Source organism: Cnephaeus nilssonii (assembly GCF_951640355.1).
Source record: "Cnephaeus nilssonii genome assembly, chromosome: 2".
Lineage (NCBI taxonomy): Eukaryota > Metazoa > Chordata > Mammalia > Chiroptera > Vespertilionidae > Cnephaeus > Cnephaeus nilssonii.
In genome coordinates, this window is record NC_137073.1 from 15,283,699 (window position 1) to 15,303,295 (window position 19,597).

Genomic DNA, 19,597 nt, shown 5'->3' on the forward strand with positions numbered 1-19,597 from the left:
CTGGATCCCGCCTTTGCCCATGTCGATCCCTCCGCCCGGAATGACCTCTTCCCCTTGCCTCCAACGGGCCAGTTCTCACTCAGCCTCTAGGACGTAGCTCTTCCAGGAAGGCTTCCCTGGAGCACATGCCGGCCGCCCCACTCTGGGAAGGTGCCCAGGTACGATGCCCTGCATGTATCCCCTTCAACACAGATGCCACAGCCAACTGCCACCATCTGCTTCAGTGACTGACTCTACCCCCAGGAGGTGCCTTTCCGCTGGTCTCTTCTTCTTTACACCCCTGCTTCCCAGGAGAGCCTGGCATGGGTGAGGTCTTGGAAAATACGTGCTGAGTGAGTGAATGAATGAGTGGCTCCCCTGAGGCCACGTACACTCAGAGAAGCCTATAACTGAGCCTGGGCCAGCAGAGGCCCGCTGGCTGGGCTTGGGGTGGCGAGCAGGGCTGGGGGGCATTGTTGGAGCCCTGGGTCGGTCCTGCATCCTCAGCAGAATCGCGGGGGCCTGGGGTGTCAGACCCATCTCCTGTCTCATCCTGCAGCTCCGTTCACTGAGCTCTAACCCGGAGCCCAGATTCCCCACAAGCTCCGAGGGCTTTGGTTGTACACCAGACCCAAGGACCGCACCTGGACGCACTGTTCCTGCAGCAGGAGCTTTATTTTGGGGATTCTGATTCAGCACCCCGACTTGGCTATCCAGGGCTGCCACCAGTCCAATGGCCTCAACAGGGTGACCCATGCCCCCATCCCTGGGGACCCGGGAGTACTCATTTTTTGTGACATTATTTAGTTGCTCTTTTTAAAAAAAATTTATTAATTAATTTGAGAGAGAGAGAGAGAGAGATTTGTTGTTCCACTTATTTATGCATTCATTGGCTGATTCTTGTATGTGCCCTGGCCGGGGCCAAGCCGCGACCTTGCTGTATCATTCTTTATTTGACGTTTCATTATTCTGGGTTGTGCTTGGTGGTGCAGTGTTCGGCTCTGCTAGAGGATAATCCCATTTAAAACCGATGCCCGTGATGCCAAGGAGCTGGGTCTGGCCGAAGAGTCCTGTGAGCACCTTGCCGGGCTCGCCCGGGTAGGCGGTGAAGCTGTAGCCACTTTCCTTCCCGAATGCGGCCCAGCGCCCCAAGTTGGTATATACAACCAGGTAGCGGAGGTAGACCCTGTATGAGCCGACCAGCCCTATAATGTACTCATCTGGCCACAGGAGGAATTCCTCGGCATGCCCACCTGAGACGCCATATGTTTCGCTCCAGTTGGATCCATATCTCAGCTGGATGCTGGAAGAAAGGGAGAGCTTTGAACACTCTGGATTCAGGCTGACTCATCACCCCCAGGTCCTCTATCCCTCACACACCCCTCCCCGCAGCCACCAGCAAGGAGAACAGCCCCGTCACTGCGACAGAGGTCGCTGAGCACATGACTTGGGGATCCTGAGACAGACATGCCGCTCTGCTGCCTTCGGGCTCTGTGGTCTTGGGCTTGTTGCCCAGCCTTCCGGGCCTCAGCGTCTTCATCTGCAGCGTGGGGGTGATTGTTGGGAGAGGCACTGAGATCATCCGTAAGGAGAGCTCTGCTAAATGCCAGGTCACCATGACCCTCAGGCGGCGCCAGCTGTCAACCTTGCTCAGAGCTGGGAGCTGTTCCCCAGCCAAGCTTGGGTTTTCTGAGCCCAAATCACTCCAAATAGATCAGGTTGCAGGCCTGAGAAGTGAGTGACTTCTCACACCCACCTGGGGGAATCCCACTAGCTTTGCTCATCTGAATTTATCTGTGTCCTTCACACCTTGATGCCTATCCAGGAGCCTCCTCCTCCACTGCTCCCGGCCCCATACTCTGTCCCCTTTGCTACTAGCTGCTCTCCTCCATTCTCTCTCCCAGGTCCCCGGGACCTTTTAAATGTAGAGCAAAGATTTCCCCCAGGCTTCAAGCAAGGACACACCCTAACATTGGGGGAATGGGCCTGGGCTTTCTGCCTCTACGGGATCTGGCGAATTGTGTTCATGCAGTGGTCCACTCTGACCCTCACTTCCTTCCTCTTTGACCCTAACCTCCCCTCCTGATTTTCCCATCAGGCATTCTCAGACTGAAAGGCTGTTTTTGGTTGAGTTGAGTTTGGGTTGAAAGGAGCAAGTAGGGAGAAGCATTATTTATCCCTTTTTTTAGATCAACCCAAGAAGCAGTGTCTGCACTTGCAGGTGGAGACAGAAAGGAGTGGGACTGGTGTGCAGGAGAGGAGGTGTCTGAGGAAAAGGGACAAACCGCAAGGTGATGGCTGGCGGCTGCATGACTCCAAGACTGGCCTCAAGGAGTCATCAGGAGCCCAGCGAAGATGCGGGAGAAGAGGCGCTAAGCCCCCCTCCCCAAGTTCCCAAGACTGTGGCATGCATTGGGACAGAGATAGGACTTTGTGCCCTGCCCCTACTCACCTCCTAATTATGCCTATAGGACTTAGAGACACCCGGATCCCAGATATATCATTTGTATTGTCTGGAGAGGAGCTGAAATACGTGCCTCTTCCATTCCCATACATCTCTAGATGGACGAAAGAACCAGGTGAGGGAGAGAGAGAAAATGACACAGTAACGTATCGGTTATCTTTTTGCAGAACTGGATGAAGCCCTCCAGGCAGATGGGCCGGTCCTGAGACTAGAGTTAGTCCAGGGCTGAGCCCAGACCCAGGGGCGTGGGCTGGAGGGAGGCAGACCCAGCCAGACTTACGATCTGCCCAGCAGGTGGTGCTCCACAGGACGGTGAGGGTCAGCCACAGCAGCATGGTTTCTGGCTCCTGAGTCCCACGGCTCCTGGAAAGAAGGGACCGGCCACCAGACGCTCAGAGAAGGGCCCTGCCTGACCCTGTCGGCCCCATCCATGGAGGGGAGCACCGCCTTACCTGGCCAGGAAAGTCTTGTCACCCAATCCTGGCACTGGGGAGTCTCGCACCTGGGCACCCTCCACCGGGCCTTTTATACCCCAGGCCTTGTGGGCCCCCATCCAGAAGGAAGGAGTAGGGGACACCCTGAAGACAGATCGGTGGGGGCTCTTCCTGGGGGAGGCTCCCGGATGGACGTGCTGTGTTTGTTGTCTTGGCCCCAGAGCCTACGCAAACAAAACGGGACCGGGACATGGGTTTTGCTGTCACGCCAACAAAACGGGACCGGAACATGGATTTTGCTGTCACGCCAACAAAACGGGACCGGGACATGGATTTTGCTGTCACCTCTGAGCACCTGAACTAGACCTTGACTTCAGAGGTGTGGGGAGTTTGCTGACAGCCCTTTCCAGGTTGGCCAGACAGGTTTCAACCCCATGAGGGGCCATAGGTGGAATGTCTACAGATGGTTCGTGGGGTCCAGGGCTCCTGCCTTGTGCACAATTGGATTGAGGAGCTCATTCAGGTCTGGGCAGAGCCCATGGTCCCTTGGGCTTTCAGGAGTCCAGGTCAAGCTCCCCTCTCCTAGAGTCAGAGAGGACAATCAAGTTCTGTGTGTCTGGTGCAAGGTGTTGGCCTCCCAGGGTCTGTCTCTTGGAAGGTGTCTGTGATCTTTTCTCTGAGCCAGGTCTGAGAGTAGCTTAATGGGGTGTGGGGTGACCAACAGCAAAGGTGACATGACAGGAGGCACAGAGGATTGGGGAGAGGTGAGCCTCCTGGCCAGCCCTTCCGAGAGGGCCTGGGGCCACGCCAGGGGGTCAGACTTTATCTGGAGGTAATAGGGTCCTTACCAGGGTTCTGGGGACCCTGATGGTGCAGCAAGTCTAGGCTGTGTGTGAGGGCTGGAACTAACCTTTTGAAAGAGCCATAGGGTCATAGTCATCAAGATAGAGGCTGATACCCTGGCCAGTGTGGCTCAGTTGGTTGGGCATTGCCCCGTGCACCCGAAGGTTTGCCGGTTTGATTCCTCATCAGGGCACAGGCCCAGGTTGCGGGCTTAATCCCTGCGGGGGGCATACAAGAGACAGCTGATAGATGTTTCCCTCTCAAATCAATGTTTCTCTCACTCTCTCTCAAAATCAATAAAAAATCTTTACAAAAAAAAGACAGGAGCTAATTGTGGGCATGGGTGTTGGACCCAGATCATGTCCAAATCCCGTCTTTTGTACTGACTAGGCATGGGGTTTGGGGAGTGTACATCACCTCTGTGTGCCTTGATTCATCTGATATGTGCGGATAACAGTAGAACTGACTCACAGGATGCTGTGACAATTCAACAAGATGCTTCTCCAGCTAAGAGCCTGAACACCGAAGACTTATGCCATGCAAGCAGGTGTACAAGGTTTTGCTTTGCAGCGTCCTTTGAAATCACAGATTCGAAACAGCGGACTTACACATCTAGAGGCAAACCCGTTAAATAAATGGTTGTGTCATCTGTGCAGGGAAATAGTACACAACGTGAAGGAATAGAATACTCCTTCTGCTCCGACACATTGCCCAGGGACACAGGCCAGTGGAGATGTCCCCATTTGGCTACACAGGAAAAGAGAATGGCTCGTGTGGGCACAGACAGACCTGGTCTGGGAGTGCTGGCTCGCCAGGAACTGAACACTCTGGTTTCATTGGGATGGCAGTGCTGTGAGGACTGAGAGGTGGAGCGGAGGCCCTGTTTAGCTGGCAACTTTATTACCTAGGTTCCTAGGCCCGGGGTCAGCTACCACAGCCTGCAGCCAGACCTGGCCCTCTTCCTGTTTCTCCACAGCCTGTGAGCTAAGAACACTTTTCGAATGTTTAAATGGTTAGAAAATAATTCAAAAGAATAGCATTTTGTGACACATGAACATTCCATGAAATTCCAGTGCCATCACCCATCAATGAAGTGTTATCAGCATTCAGCCCCACCCACTAATTTGCGTGCAGTCTGGGGATGCTGTCTATTACAGGCAGAGCCGAATCCTCGTGACAGAGACTTAGAAAACCTAGAGAGATGCAGCCGAAGGGGAAGTCAGAGAGACTTGAAACAGGAGAAGGACTCCATGCGCTATTACTGGCTTTGAAGATGAGCAGGGTCGGGGGGCAGGGGTAGGGGTTCTACAACTGCAAGAAACTGAATTCTGCTGACAACCTGAATGAACATGGAAGTGGGTTCTTCCCGACTTGACCTGAGACACCTTGACTTCAGCCATGTGAGATGTTAAGCAGAAGGCCCACTCACCCTTGCTGGACATCACAGAAATGGCGAGATAATAAATGTGTATTGTTTTAAGCTGCTAAAAAAAGAAGAAAAAAAAAAGATGCCTGGCTGGCGTGGTTCAGTGGTTGAGTTCTGACCTATGAACCAGGAGGTCCCAGGTTAGATTGCCAGTCAGGGCACATGCCTGGGTTGGGGGCTCGATCCCCAGTAGGGGGCATGCAGGAGGCAGCCAATCAATGATTCTCATCATTGATGTTTCTATCTCTCTCTCCCTCTCCCTTCCTTTCTGAAACCAATTAAAAAAAAAAAAAGACTTAGAAAACCTAAACGTGGCCCTTCACCCATAAAGTCAGCAGAACCTGGTGAGCCCTGTTTCCCTACTCTGGAACAGCCACAGCCCCGTCCATGGTACTGGCCACACGGGGCTTGGGGGATGGAGAAGGGTTTCATTTAACAACAACCCTTTTGGGGAGACCAGAGCAGAGAGGCGCTCTATCTTGAAAACTGCACCCTTTCCTCTGGTCCTGAGCTGGCGTCCCGGCCCTCCCCCCAGGTCCCAGGAACCTCCTGCCAGAAGGAGGCAGAAGAGGCCCAGGGCCTCACAAGCCCAGCTCTGGGTGGCGGGAGCCAGGAGGCTGCACAAAGGGCCTTGTGTTCCAGCCCCAGCCCAGCCTGAGGGAACTTTTGGGCGTTTTGCTGCCAATTCAGGCGCCTTCTTCCCAGCTCCAGGCTGGCAGGGTTTGGAGCCCAGAGGAGGGTCTGTCTGGGCCCAGACTCCAGGAAGCACTACCTGGGGTGGGAGTTGGAGGAAGGGACAGTTTCTGGCCTGAACAAAGAGGGATGGCACAAGTTGCCCGAAAGTACACATGAGGTGTATGTTCATAGAGCCATGAGTTATAACAGATGCACATGCACACACGTGCGCTCACACACGGATGTGCCCTAAACACACACACTTGCCCACTAACCCTATGCATAGGAGCTTACACGTGCCTCCCACACACCTGCCGACACTTGTGCACACCTGTGTAGGAGGCCCCAATCCTGGAGGAGACCCACCCCCTCTTCCACCTTGGCCCAGAGCTGGCCCTGAGGCTGAGGAAGACTCAACACAAGGCCCTTTGTCCCTTGGGATCAGGGCTCTCCCCGCCCCCCCCCCCAGGGGATTTACTGGGCATTTACAAATTTACAAGGCCATAATCACCTCCCTGGGCGTGCCCCAGAACTCACTCTGTCAGGAGCCCGGAACAATGGGGCCTTCTCCCACAGAGCAGGCCCTGGCCTGGCTGCCTGGTTTGTTGAGGGATGGGTCAGGGCTGGCTGCCCTGGTTTCCCTGCCATCTAGGTGTGGAGCTTGGGCATCATGAGGCACAACAGACAAGACGGCCTCCATCCCCTATCCTCTCAGCTGGTCCAGCCTGCCTGCTCCCCTTTGCAGGGAGCCCCCAACTGCCCTTGGCTTGGATCTTCAGTTTCAGGGGTAAGCCTGGCCTGGCCTGGGCAAAGGTAGGGAAGCTGTGTTGGAGACCGGGTGTAAGCTGACAGAGTCCTTGCACCCGAAGGGACTGATAAGATTCAGTCCCCTACCCACACAGTGTTCCCTGACTTGTTTGGATGGCGCTTTCCAATTGTCAGCAGAATGAGAGCGACCGTTCATGGCTTACCAGAAGTCTGTAACTATTTACTGAGATTTGCTGTACTGGGAATTTGGCTTCCTGCTTTATTTCCCTTAGAGATTAGGAGGAACAGAGAGTATGTTCCTCTTAACTGACCTCCCAGTCAGTGTTTGTGTATAAAAGGCATTGCACAGTTAATAAAGCTGCTGCAGTCTGTCAATGGCTTGCAGTCCTCCCGATCCAGCTTTCATGTCTTTCTTTTCTTAATTCCCACCTCCCTACCTCAGTCCGGTTCACCTGTCAGGCTGGCCCTGACAAAGCTGGATCCTCCATGTGACCTCATCTGATCCCTGGGGACCCAGGAATCAGAGGAAAGAGCCTGCTGGTGAGGGGAAAGGAAATGACTTTTATGGTCTTTGTTTTTGTGTTTGTGGGGTTTTTAAAAAAATATATTTTTATTGATTTCAGAGAGGAAGGGAAAGGGAGAGAGAGATAGAAACATCAATGATGAGAGAGAATCATTGATTGGCTGCCTCCTGCACACCCCCTACTGGGGATTGAGCCTGCAACCGGTGCATGTATCCTGACAGGGAATGGAACCGTGACCTCCTGGTTCATAGGTGGGATGCTCAACCACTGAGCCACACTGGTTGGGCATTTTGTGGTCTTTGTAGCTTGCCCTTGAGTGGCTGCTGCCAAGCTGGAAGGCCCACCCTAAGGGGGGCAATTCAGCTTTGCATTTCTGAACCTCTCAATGCTCCCTGACTCGTTTACTCACTCATTCAAATTCTTTGTTGGATGCAGAGCAATAAATTAAAATTTTATCTGCACTTTCCCCCAGAGAAATTAAATAATTTTCTTGGAAAACCAGGACACCCAACCACACATTTTGCCTAATCATTTATGTAATTAAAATTCCATTAGTGTAAGTGTTGGAAATAAAATGAAACTATCCAAGTATCAAGCTGAAGAGGTCCAGGTTCCGATTCCCCAAGGCCGCCCTGGCACGTGCATTTTTTACCTTGTGTATTAGCTTGTGCTGCTGTAACAAATCTATAACCTGGTGGGCTTAAGCAACAGGCTGTATACCCCCTGAAGTCCCCAGAACCCCCCCCCACCAGCTCCACTGAGGCCCCCACCCCAATCTGCCCCCCTCCTTTGGGAGGCTCCCCCACATCCATAGGCCCAGCACGCTTAGAGAATTATTCCCTTTGTAAATATCTCCTTGTTGTTTCCTAGAGTTTGGAGGTGTCTTAGAGAAACAAGCATGTGGGTCCAAGCCTCCGTCCTGACCCCACACCCCAGCCATCCTTCCATCTGCCTGTCCTTGAATCTGTCTTTCCAAACAGATTTCTGGAACAACGTTCAAACAAAACTATCGTTATTTCCAGATAGGATTTCAGACATTTTTCTCTATTCTTTTTCTGCATTGCTTCAATCTATATATATAAAAAGCTAATATGCAAAGTGTCCCCTGGGAGTTCCGCTGGGAGATCCGGAGTTCGATTGCTCACTATGACGTGCACTGACCATGAGGGGGCGGCGCAGAACAAAGGAAGGTCCCAGTTGGCAGCCAGCAGCCGGAGGAAGGGAGGCCCCCATCACCCTGATCGCCAGCCAGGCCTAGGGACCCTATCTGTGCATGAATTTTGTGCACTGGGTCTCTAGTTTTTTAATAACACTGTACCGATTTTACAAAAACAAAGTACTCTTTTGAAAACTGAGATGCATTTTCCCACACATGCTGAGCCTGCAACCAGGTACATGCCTTTGCCCGGAAATGGAAATCAGACCCTTACAGTCCACAGGCCAATGCTCTAACCACAGAGCAAACCAGCCAGGGCTCATGGAGGTGTCGTTTTTAATGACATTTGTCAACAACTCAAATGCCCAACACCAAAAGGGTTAGCAGTTTGGTTCTGGTGATTTTTCAAGTTTTTTTCTTATGCTCCTTTCTAAACAGAATGCATTAATATTATAATCATCATACAGCTATTTTTACTTTGCAAAGAAATCTGGTTCTGAAATGACAGAACCATTTCTCCCATTATCTTAAACAGTTGTCCAGGGCAGCAGCGTGATCAGACTGCGAAAGACAGGGTGTGTGCAAATTCTTCTTCAAGCCATGGTCCACTTCTCACCTGCAAAGGAGGCTTGATTAACAGGAAAAAAAAACAACAAAAACACCACAACAAAAACTCCTTTGCAGGTAGATAATCTGGATACGTAGCTTTGCACCTGGTCATAGACTCAGAAAGGGAAAGACCTCCTGGAGGTGAGAGAAAGGGAGACACCACTGAAGAAGGACTCTGCAGAGTGAGGCTGCTCAGCTGGAGACTGAGAATGGGGGTGATGGGAACAGGGAGGCAGGGGACTGGGGTCATGGCGACATAGACTGGAAATAAGCATTGATTCAGTCACTGTAAGCTACCCCCATTTTTACATACCTGCTGTATTGAGCAAATAGCCAATGAGGACCGAGAACTGGGTGCCATTTCCTAACCTGGAAATGAGCTCTTGGGCAGCGATGTCTCAGCTCACCAGCGCCCCCTCCTGTTGGATGAGCCACGTGGCAGGGACAGGTCCAGAAAGGAATGTGATTTTATGGAGGAAGAATCCACCTGAGAAGATGGAGGATGTCTGATCAGGAGATCCTACAAGAGGGAGGGACCAGAGGAATCTTGAAGATCCAGTCTGGCCCTAGAGACCACGGGGCAGCATCTCACACGTCCCTTATGAAACGCCTCCAAAACCAGGTTCCAAGTTGGCAGAATTCTGCCTACTGTACGTCCTCTTACAGTTTCCTGATGCATTTTAGCATATCAAAGTCATCAAAAAGTCCTGCAACAAAGGAACTAATTTAGCTTTCCCAAAAATCTGTGATCACCGAGTCCTTTCACAAATAAAGCCCATTAACATCTCTTGGAAATAACACCCCATTGGAGCCACTGCAGAAGAGGATCCAAACGTGAAGAGGAGGGTTGGGCTGCCCTAGGATTGGTCTGGAGACGGGGGAGTACGATGGTCATCTTGGCTCGGTTTTCACGTTGGGGCCTCAGGAGTTGGGAGCTCTCTCCCTCTCAAAGTCCTGCTGGCTGGGCTCAGATGATGGTGATGATGGCAGTAGCTTAGTGCTCACTCTATGCCAGGTATGGGTAAGCATTTGATGTATTCACTCATTTCATTCTCACAACAGTCTATAGGGTAGGTACAGGTTTTATAGATAAGAAACTAAGTTGAGCCCGGCCGGCGTGGCTCATAGGTTGAGCGTCAACCTATGAACCAGGAGGTCACAGTTCAATTCCCAGTAGGGACACATGCCTGGGTTGCAGGCTTGATCCCAATGGGGGGGGGGGGCGTGCGGGAGGCGGCCGATCAGATTCTCTCTCATCATTGATGTTTCTGTCTCTCTCTCCCTTTCCCTTCCTCTCTGAGATCAATAAAAATATATATTTTTTAAAAACACACTAAGTTGAACTCTCATTCATTGCTGGTGGAAACACAAAACTGGTACAGCCACTTTGGAAGACTGCTATACAGTTTGGGACGTGTCTAAATCCAAATAACACCCACAGGGCCATCCGCCGGGTCTCCTGATAGCCTGAGGGAGCTGTTTCTTCAGATAAGAGAGGGTCTCCCTAGAGCAGTGATGGCGAACCTATGACACGCGTGTCAGCACTGACACGCGTAGCCGTTTCTGATGACACGCGGCCGCATGCCGAGGATGAAACATTTGCTGCTCCTGAGGATGAAACATTTGCGACTAGAGTCTTGGAGTTAGTTTTTTCCTCAAAGTGACACACTACCCTAGTTATGCTCGGTTTTTTGGCGAAGTTTGACACACCAAGCTCAAAAGGTTGCCCATCACTGCCCTAGAGGAAAAAGGGAAGGACTGGCTTGTTTCTGAGGTTCTCCAGAGGCAGACGCTGAGGGGGACCAGGTGTGAGGGAAGGAGGGAGGGCCATGTGGGGTAGGGACTGAGAGATGGCTGGCTGCCTGCTGTTCCTACAAGGGAGGGGGGCACAATAGAAGGGCCCAAGGAATTCCTCCTGGAGCAGGAGGCAGCCGGGTTAAGGGCAGCACCGTCCTCATTCTCTTTGCATCTGCTGGTATCTCGCATTCTGACTCTGTCCCCAGGAGCCCATCAGTGTTGAAGTGGGGACCTCCTCCCAGGGCCAGGAGGGAGCACTGTCCAAAACTGTTCAGCAGCCTGGCAGGGGCAGAGACCTGTGCCCCCAGCTGTGTGAGGAACCAACCTCCTCCACCAGGAGGGTCAGGGAGATGAGACCTTCAGAGGCCAGAACCAGCCCCCACACTGCTCAGCAGAGGGCCCAGAGGACCCACCCAGGTCATCTCCCCTTTCCCAGTCCAGCCCAGCTTTGCAGTCAGCCTCCCCGAGGAACCTGGAGGAAAGGTGAGGTATGAATATTTCTTGGTTTGGTTCATTTATTTGTTGACTGGCCGTCGCCCCAATGAGGAGGTGGTGTTCATGAGGGCAGGCCAACAGACCCCGGTCTGTCTGGGCTCCAGGAAAAGGGAATTGCACTCCCCACCCCCACGGCAAGGCCTGCATTGGGCCTGGGGCTCCTAGTCTGGGTCCCATATGGGCCTTGGGGCCCTGGGTGGCCTAGTCAGCTGTCCTGTTCTCCCCCAGCCATACCTTGGGTGCCCTCACCCAATGCCGCCACTGGGGTGGGCTTATCTGTCTTCCTGGTGTTGACACAGATGATCCTGGGCCCAGCCCCTGCTGGCCCTACAGGCTCCCGGCCAGGCCAGGGCACAGGTTCCACTGCTGTTCTCCAGGAAGGGATCAATGCAGGGCTCTCATCCCCTCCTGGGCAGCAGTGTGCCTGAGGGCTGGGCCTGAGCAAACAGGGCTGGTTACATGACTGGGTCCTGCTGCTCACCTCCCAGGCCCTTCCTGCTCCCTAACCCCAGGGGCTTATTCTGGCCCCGGGGGGAGCTTCCTGTCTCCCCAGACATTGAGGATCTCCAATCTTAACCTCTCCAGCCAGCTGGGAGTGAGTGCAGTGGCCTGGAACCTCTGCACTCGTCAAAATTCCTCGTCTGACACACCAGGGAGTTGTGCGTTGACATGTGGATGCCACTAGGGGGCTTCCTCTCTCCACCTTTCTCCTGTCCTCAAGTCCGCTCTGAACCGCAAGCCCTCTCCCACTCCCACCTCAAGTTCGGAGCCTGGTGCCTGGTGGATCTGATGGGAACTCGCTTTCCCAGGCCCGGCTGGGTCAGCCTGGCCATTTCCTGGCTAGAAGCTGGAGGACATACTGTTTCGTTTTGGACCTTGAGTTTGTTGTTGCATTTGGACCTTGAGTCCTGACGCCTTCACTCCCTGCATTTCTGATTGACGTTTTTCTTGCAGTTTCTTGTTTATTCTATTTCTCCAGTCCGGTCCACGTCACAGCCTGACGCCTGCTGACTTCCTCTTCCGATTGCTTTCAGGTCCTGCCACACGGTCACCTTTGAATCTCCTTCCGCGTCCCACTGGATGGGTTTCGCTGTTTTTGAATTCTGAATCTTCAATTTTCTGAGTTTTCACCCTGGACTTGCAGGCATGCAGGCTTACATAATGTGCCACCTTTCTATTGCTGCTGTAACTCTCTTAGTGGCCTAAAACAACATAGGTTTATTGCCTTAAAGTCTGTAGCCTAGAATTCTGACAAGTATCTCCCTGACGGAAACCACGGCATCAGCAGGGCTGCCTTCCCATCTGGAGACTCTGGAGAAACCATGACCTCACCTTTTCCAGCTCCCGGGGCTGCCCTCAGTCCGCGGCTTGTGCCCCCTTCGCTGTCTTCAAAGCCAGCAATAGTGGGCTGTGTCCTTTTCCTATCGCATCGCCCGGACTTCCCCTTCTGACTCCTTCCAGTTTGAAGGACACTTTTACGCGGGGCTCACCCAGATAATCCAGGAAAACCCCCTTCTCACGCCCTTCATTTAGGCGCATCAGGAGAATCCCATGGCGGTCAGGAGGGAAGTGCCCACACCCAGCATCCTTGTCCCCCTGGGGCCCAAGGGGGGCACATTTCCTGTGGTTTCTCGGCGGGCTCCCGCGGGACTGTGCCCCAGCTGCTCACACAGCAACTTCTTCTTTCGGGCAAATGTCACTGGGTTCCCCTCTCTCTGCCTTGGTTTCCCCACTTCCCACTAGAGCTTTTTGGTATCACCTCCCAAATAAACTACCTGCATCCCAGCCCTGGTCCCAGGTCAGCATTTGGGGGACCGCGTTAAGACCAGGAGCACCTGACATCTGTGTGATGGGGGCCACCAGCATGAGCACTGGGGTGTTTGGGGGTGTCTCCTCCACAATACCCCACTCCAGTCTTCCTGGCGCCCAGGTACCCTGGTGCTACTAATGTCCTTCCATAAATTAGCTTTCTGATTGAACTAACCCGAGCGGGTCCTGCTGTTTGCAACCCAAACCTGTAATAATACAGGTGGGTGGGGAGAGATTTAGGAGTTAGGGAGTGGTCTTGGGGTGGACAGGACACAAGTGACCATGAGGGTGTCCAGGAAGCCACCTGGAGTCCACAGAATGTTTGGCAGCCACTAGATGATGCAAATGTGTTTATTAGAAACTGGACAGGAGACGGGGCCTGATGCGGCAGATGGCCCTGCCTCTCAGGGGCTCTGTTGGGCTCAGGCTGGCTGCAGGAACGGGGCCGTCCAGAGAAGGAGAAGGAGCAGCAGCAGCAGCAGCCAGGGGGGTGGCCTGTGAATGCTGCTACGGGCTATCAGCGTCTGCATCCATTTGAAGTGAGTACTGACGTTGGTGTAGACACCGGGTCGGTTGGGCCTACCACAGCCCACTCCCCAGCTCACGACTCCAACCTGATACCACAGCCCTTTCCTTTCGCAGGCCAAGGGTCCGCCTGAGTCACCCTGGGGAGCAGAATGGATGAGCAGGGCCGGGGGCGGGGCAGGAGGGGTTAGCAGAGAGGTAGGGAGAGCAGGAGGGGCTGCAGAGCTGGGAAACCTGGGTACAAATCCTACTCCTCCCCCAGGAAGCGCCCAAGTTTCTGCATCTGCCAAAGGGGGCCATCGTCTCAACTCCTCAGGTTGATACAGGCACCTCTCAGGCCAGGGGCTGGGTTGGTGAGAGACTAGGGCCCAGAAGGCTCTGGTTGGGGTGGGGAGGGACACTCACGAAGCAGGCGTCCTTGCCGCCTTGAGCATCGCCAGCACAAATCATGTCTCCCCAGATGTTGTAGCGGTAAGAAGGCTGTGTGAACATGTAGTTGCACATGGTGGTGTTTATGATGCCGACCTCCACTTCCTGGAGGGTGTAGGGAGCCGGCAGTTCTACGGAGGAGTTAAAAGACAGAAAAAGAGAGCATCCTGAGACTCTCCTCTGCCACCTGGTTGGAAGGAATGGTGTGGGTTACCGGGCGGGGGCAGGGTATCCACAGTGCCTTGATGAGTCCTCTACTCCTGCCTAGCATCCAGCACCTCAGGGGCGATGAGCAATATCACAGAAGGACCCAATAACTGGACAAGCCGTTACAGCTGCTCCCGGTTCCCCTACATGCAACATGCAGGTGACAGCAGTGAAGAGAGACCTTTAGCATCCACGGTAACGCAGCTGAGATGTTTTAGGATTAATACATTTCAGGGCCTGAGCCGAGAGCTCCCACAGCACCCCCAGGCTGCAGCGCAGTCATGACCCACTTTTAGGAAAGATGCACCAAGAAATGGCAGAGCCTGACATGAAGCCAGGTCTATCCAATTCCTAAATCCGGGCTGGGATCATTACCTTTTCCTGCAGAGGATCGTGACCCCAATAACACCAAAAGCTGACGTGTCAGCAGAGCCTTCCGTCTGCCGGGCACTCTGCTACCCCTCTGTGTGAATGCTTTTAAACCTCAGAGCCACCCTATGAGGTGGGAACTACTGTTACTCCATTGTACAGGTGAGGAGGTTGAGGCACAGTTAGATGAAGTGCTTACACAAGGTCTTGCTGGAGGCTAAGGACAGTAGTTAGCATAATAAATGTGAGAAGTTCCTCAGAAGGCTGATGGACATCTTCAGCAGGGCTAAAGATCTGCATATTATTACCTGCTGCCAAACAGCTGAGGGCAATTCCCCTAACCTGATAATCCTTTATTGTTTACCAAACCTTACCTTTGATGTGTACATCTGCTTTGCTAAAGGGAAAAATCCTATATAATAAAAGGCTAATATGCAAATGACCAAACGGTGGAATGACCGGTCACTATGATGCCCACTGATCACCAGGGGCAGACACTCAATGCAGGAGCTGCCCCCTGGTGGTCAGTGTGCTCCCACAGGGGGAGTGCTGCTCAGCCAGAAGCCGGGCTGGCGAGCACAGCTGTGGTGGTGGGAGCCTCCCCCACCTCTATGGCAATGCTAAGGATGTCCCTAAGCCATCAGTCGGACATCCCCCCCAGGACTCCCGAACTGCAAGATGGCGCAGGCCAGGCTGAGGGACCCCCCCCCCTCAAGTGCACGAATTTCATGCACTGGGCCTCTAGTGTGTTAATAAAAAGCCGTGGGTCTAGAGATTCGGGGAGCCAACTTCACTAGAGAGCTGGTTTCCGCCTGGTTCCCCATGCCTCCCAAATTTATATTTCTTGTCTAGTCTCCATTCATTTATGCGCAGCCCTCCTCCAGATTCCTGAACCCTTGCTGCGAAAATACTGCAGCAGGTCTTCCAGCTAGCACATGGCAGAGCTAAGTTTCACATCAGGCAGTCACCTGCCACCTGCCACCTGTGAGAATAAGGTGGAGCCTCGGGCTGGATGTGATTACCTGTCGGCCTTGGGCCAGGGAGGGAGGGAGGGAACAGCCTGCCTGGCTGGGCCTCCCTGCAGCCCTCTGGGGCCAGGCAGAGGCACTTTATCTAGCCCCTTCTACAGGAAAGGACCCCAACTCAAGAGGGAGGCAAGCCTAGTGTTGACTTTTCTATCCCCTTTGCCAATCCCAGATGTGTGACCATACAGAGAGAGCCCTGGCTGCTCCAAGGACCCCTTCTGGGGTCTTGGGCAATTTCCACACCCTTGTCAGCTTGCTCATCTGTAAAGTAGGTATAAATATTCCCAGCCTTCTTTGCAGGTAAGCTCCTGAAGGAAGACAGATGGTACTCTGCTCACTCCTGAGTCCTTAGAGCCTAGAACAGTGCCCGGCACAGTGTGCAGGCAGGAGCTTCCTCTGTTGTTATTACTATTGTTAAGGGTGAGGCAGGAATGGGCCAGGCCAGGGAGCAGGGTAAGGGGCAGTCCAGGTGGAGGGCCTATGCCTCCCCTCCTGCAGGGCACCATGGGGGAGGCTGTGCCCAGCGGTTTCAGGGGATTCATGGTGAGAGATAAACAGGTGGTGGCTCATACTGACTCAAAGACCTCCTGCAGAGTCAAGGTTGGAGGATAGCTTGACATTTTGAGGATAGAGAAATGGGCTTAGCATTCCAGGAGAGCAGGCCAATGTGGATAGATAAAGAAGGTATGGAGGAGACAGAGTGGGGAGGTTGGATGGCTGGGGGAGGGGTGAGCACCAGGCTGGGGCCTTTCTGACAGGCCCTCTTGTAGAGAGCGCCTGGGAAGGCACATGGGCATTTCTTTAATTATTGTCAGCTGAATCCAGTGGCGTTGGCAAAGCCATGTCCTGGAAACACGCTTTGCCAAAAGGCAGGAGTGTTGTCAGCTTGACCTTCAGCCCAGGTGCCAGGGATTGGGTTTTGTTATTTAAATCCAGCCAAGCACCAGGAATGAATACCACTCGGGCCCACCCAAGAATGCACATAATCTCCTTTGTCTGGATTTTTAGTAAAACTTCCTGTTGTTTTTTTTTCTGTATAAAATAAACAGGCTGTATTGGCTCGGGGGTCACTGTCCCTGTCCCTGTCAGAGGACAGTAGTCCCACCCAGCCCCAGTTTTTTTCCTTCCACCTCTGTGTCTGTCTCTTTCTTTCATTTTCTCAATCCCCAGCCGCCCCTACTCAGGAACCGGACCGCTCTCTAGCCGTGCAGGGCGTGGAAAAGAGAGAAATATTTACACCCTCCCACCCCACCCCAACACCCCTGCACGTGGGAGGATAGCCTGGGCCAAGCTGGCCTCCCTCTCACCACTAGCTTCTGGCTCAGTCTCTGGGGGGAAGAGGGAACTGAGTGGGCACAGAAAGTCCTGCGCTTTCAGGGGGAGCAGGAGTGCACAGCAGGTGTGGAGAGAATGCTGACCAGGCCCACAGAGGGGCCCAGCTGATGCAGCTGGAACAGGGGGTGGAGGATCATGCCCCTGCTCCCCTGCCCTAGACCCCCCACCTGTCCCCAGCCTCACCCTCATTTTCTTGGATGTCCCCCCAGCCGGTCACCCAGCAGTCACTCCGGTTCTGGAACTCATCGGAAGAGGTGAGGACACAGATGGGCTGGATGTACTTAGAGTAGGTGACAGGCGAGGCCAGCCTCAGCATGGCAATGTCATAGGCTGAAGCCCCCAGGTACCTGGGGTTCATAACGATCTGCTCCACCTGGTAACGGTTGCGGTAGGCCTGCAGGTTCCAGATAGATGGCGCCGCAGACAGCTCACCAAACTGGACTGTCCACGTACTGGGGTTAGAGTTCCTGGCAGAGAGGAGAGAGCAGTCAGGAGGCCCTACCAGAGGATTAGCTACCTGAGCACCCCTGGGGCCTGCTCCCAAGAGTGCTGAGCTCGCCCTAACCGGTTTGGCTCAGTGGATAGAGCGTCGGCCTGTGGACTCAAGGGTCCCAGGTTCGATTCCGGTCAAGGGCATGTACCTTGGTTGCGGGCACATCCCCAGTGGGGAGTGTGCAGGAGGCAGCTGATCATCTCTCTCATCGATGTTTCTAGCTCTCTATCCCTCTCCCTTCCTCTCTATAAAAAAATCAATAAAATATATTTTTTTAAAAAAGAAAAAAGAGTGGTGAGCTCAGCCGCTGTGGCTCAATGGATGAGCATAGACCTATGAACCAGGAGTCATGGTTCGATTCCCGGCCAGGGCACATGCCCCTGTTGCAGGCTTGATCCCCAGTGGGGGGTGTACAGGAGGCAGCCGATCAATGATTCTCTCTAATAATTGATGCTTCTATCCTTCTCCCTTCCTCTCTCTGAAATCAATAAAAACGAGTGGTGAGAGGTTGTCCAGAGAGGTTGCAACCCAAATCCCAGAAACTGGGGACTTGGGGGGTGGTGATGGGGCAGGAGTGATCTGGCCAGTCACTCAACCAGCCTGTCACCTCTCACAGCCCGCCTAAAACAAGAATGAGCAGATGCACAGATGCCCAAGTGGGACACTCAGCAGAGTGGAGTCAGAATAGCTTCCAGGGCCTTAGCTGGTTTGGTTCTGTGGATAGAGCGCTGGTCCCGGGTTCCATTCCGGTCAAGGGCACATACCTTGGTTGCAGGCTTCTCCCCGGCTGGGCCCTGGTGGGGCTCTTGCAGGAGGTAACCAATCGATGTGTTTCTCTCACATCGATGTTTCTCTCTGTCTTTCCCTCTCTCTCCCTAAAAATCAATGGGGAATGTCCTCAGGTGAGGATTAAAACAAAACAGCTTCTGGGGCCACTGCTGCCACCGGCCAGGTTCTGGGCGCACTCACCCACCTCGCTCATTCCTCCCACCTGCGGCACACCTCCGCTGGGAGGTGGGAGGAGGAAGGTGAAGGCTAGTAATGCCATTTGGGGAGAAGAGAACAAGAAAGAGGAAAGAACAAGACACACAACTGTGCACGGGAATGTTCTGGAAGACGCTTCTGGGGAAAACTGAAGAGTTCCCTGCAGGGCCACCATCTGCAGTGGAGTCTGGGGTTCAGAAGAACACGAGGGGCACGTCGCAGACCCAGGGTCCGGTTCCCCGGGCTCACCTTTCAAAGCAGTGCGCCGCCGAGAGCACCCAGCGCCGGTTGAGCAGGCTCGCTCCGCAGGAGTGGTAACCGAACAGGCGCAGGCTGCCCTGCCAGGGCCAGCGCCCAATCGTCGCGTCCTTGCCGCCCACCACACGTGTCCCGACGGCCCGACGGCCGCAGGGCCCTGGGATGGACAGACCGAACGGGACTGAGCTGCAGGAGACAGGCCCGCCCGCCCGCCCCGGCCCCCCGGGAGGGAGCGCGAAGGGAAGGGGCTTCCCAGGAAACCGCGCGCATCTCGGGGTCCCCCGGCGGAGGGAGGAGAGGACGCTGGGGACCCTCCCTCCCCTGGGTCTGCAGGCCCCCCCACCCCCACCCCCAGGGGCCCATCAGTTACATGAGAGGAACGACGAGTTCTCGAAACCTGGGGCGAGAGAGAGGAGAAGATGAGGCGCCCTTTGCCCTCCAGCCCAGGCGGACTGAGCAGGGGAGCGAGCGTTCTGGGCGCCTTACCTGGAAACAGCGTTTCTTGTTCCGGCCACCCTGAGGGGAGGCGAGAAGGTGAGCCACCCCGGCCTCCTTGCTCCCCATCCTGCCCCCGCCACCCCGCGGTCGCCGGCCTCTCACCCAGCATGTCGAGTTCTACTCGCACCAACAGCTGCACCAGCAGCAGCACCGAGCCCGCGACCGCCGCCGGAGCGCCCATGGCCTCCTCTCCCGCCGTCTGGCGCCCCCTCTGCGTCCGGCTGCTCCAGGGCCCGGCTGAGGCGCCCCCTGGGGGAGACGGGAACCCTGGCTGCCACCTTCCCCAAGCTTGACCTTTCTGGGTCAAAGGGCTTTGGGGAACATCTGACCTTTCTGACCTTAGAGCGCCCAGGTTTGCGTTTCTCCTGGGGCTGGGTCCACCACACCCCCTTGATGTGGCCCAGGAACCAATGCGCCGAAACGATCCCCTTCTGGTCGGCAACTCGGGGGTCCCGGCTGCCCTGCTTGCTGCCCACTCCTAGGAAGGAGCCAGGA

General features: G+C 54.3%; 2 protein-coding genes across 3 annotated transcripts; both read right to left on the bottom strand.

Moving 5' to 3' along the window:
* Positions 1-921: 921 nt before the first annotated feature.
* On the bottom strand, positions 922-2,996 carry ZG16B (zymogen granule protein 16B; the record flags this gene model as incomplete). Its single annotated transcript, XM_079789395.1, has 4 exons — positions 922-1,282; positions 2,432-2,537; positions 2,724-2,806; positions 2,896-2,996. The coding sequence occupies 4 exons, from the start codon at positions 2,994-2,996 to the stop codon at positions 922-924; spliced, it is 651 nt and encodes a 216-aa protein (XP_079645521.1).
* A 10,384-nt stretch (positions 2,997-13,380) lies between these two features.
* LOC307111366 (testisin-like) lies at positions 13,381-19,545 on the bottom strand. 2 transcript variants are annotated; one of them, XM_079791202.1, is made up of 8 exons: positions 19,441-19,545; positions 19,205-19,351; positions 19,091-19,120; positions 18,975-19,001; positions 18,596-18,761; positions 17,053-17,336; positions 13,910-14,064; positions 13,381-13,644 (listed from the first exon to the last, which is right to left on the bottom strand). In XM_079791202.1, exons 2-8 carry the CDS (start codon positions 19,281-19,283, stop codon positions 13,402-13,404), a joined length of 984 nt encoding a protein of 327 aa, XP_079647328.1. In that variant the 5' UTR covers positions 19,284-19,351; positions 19,441-19,545; the 3' UTR covers positions 13,381-13,401. The 2 variants fall into 2 exon arrangements, with proteins under 2 accessions (XP_079647328.1, XP_079647327.1); XM_079791201.1 differs by having other exon boundaries at positions 19,432-19,520.
* Positions 19,546-19,597: the final 52 nt, after the last annotated feature.

Bases quoted from the DNA above. Each gene is read 5' to 3' on its own strand.
- LOC307111366 (XM_079791202.1), bottom strand. From the start codon at position 19,283: ATGGGCGCTCCGGCGGCGGTCGCGGGCTCGGTGCTGCTGCTGGTGCAG. The intron at 17,337-18,595 runs GTGAGCCCGGGG...CCTCTCTGCCAG, and splicing joins GCGGCGCACTGCTTTGAAAG to GAACTCTAACCCCAGTACGT. The intron at 13,645-13,909 runs GTGAGTGTCCCT...TCTGCTCCCCAG, and splicing joins GCGGCAAGGACGCCTGCTTC to GGTGACTCAGGCGGACCCTT.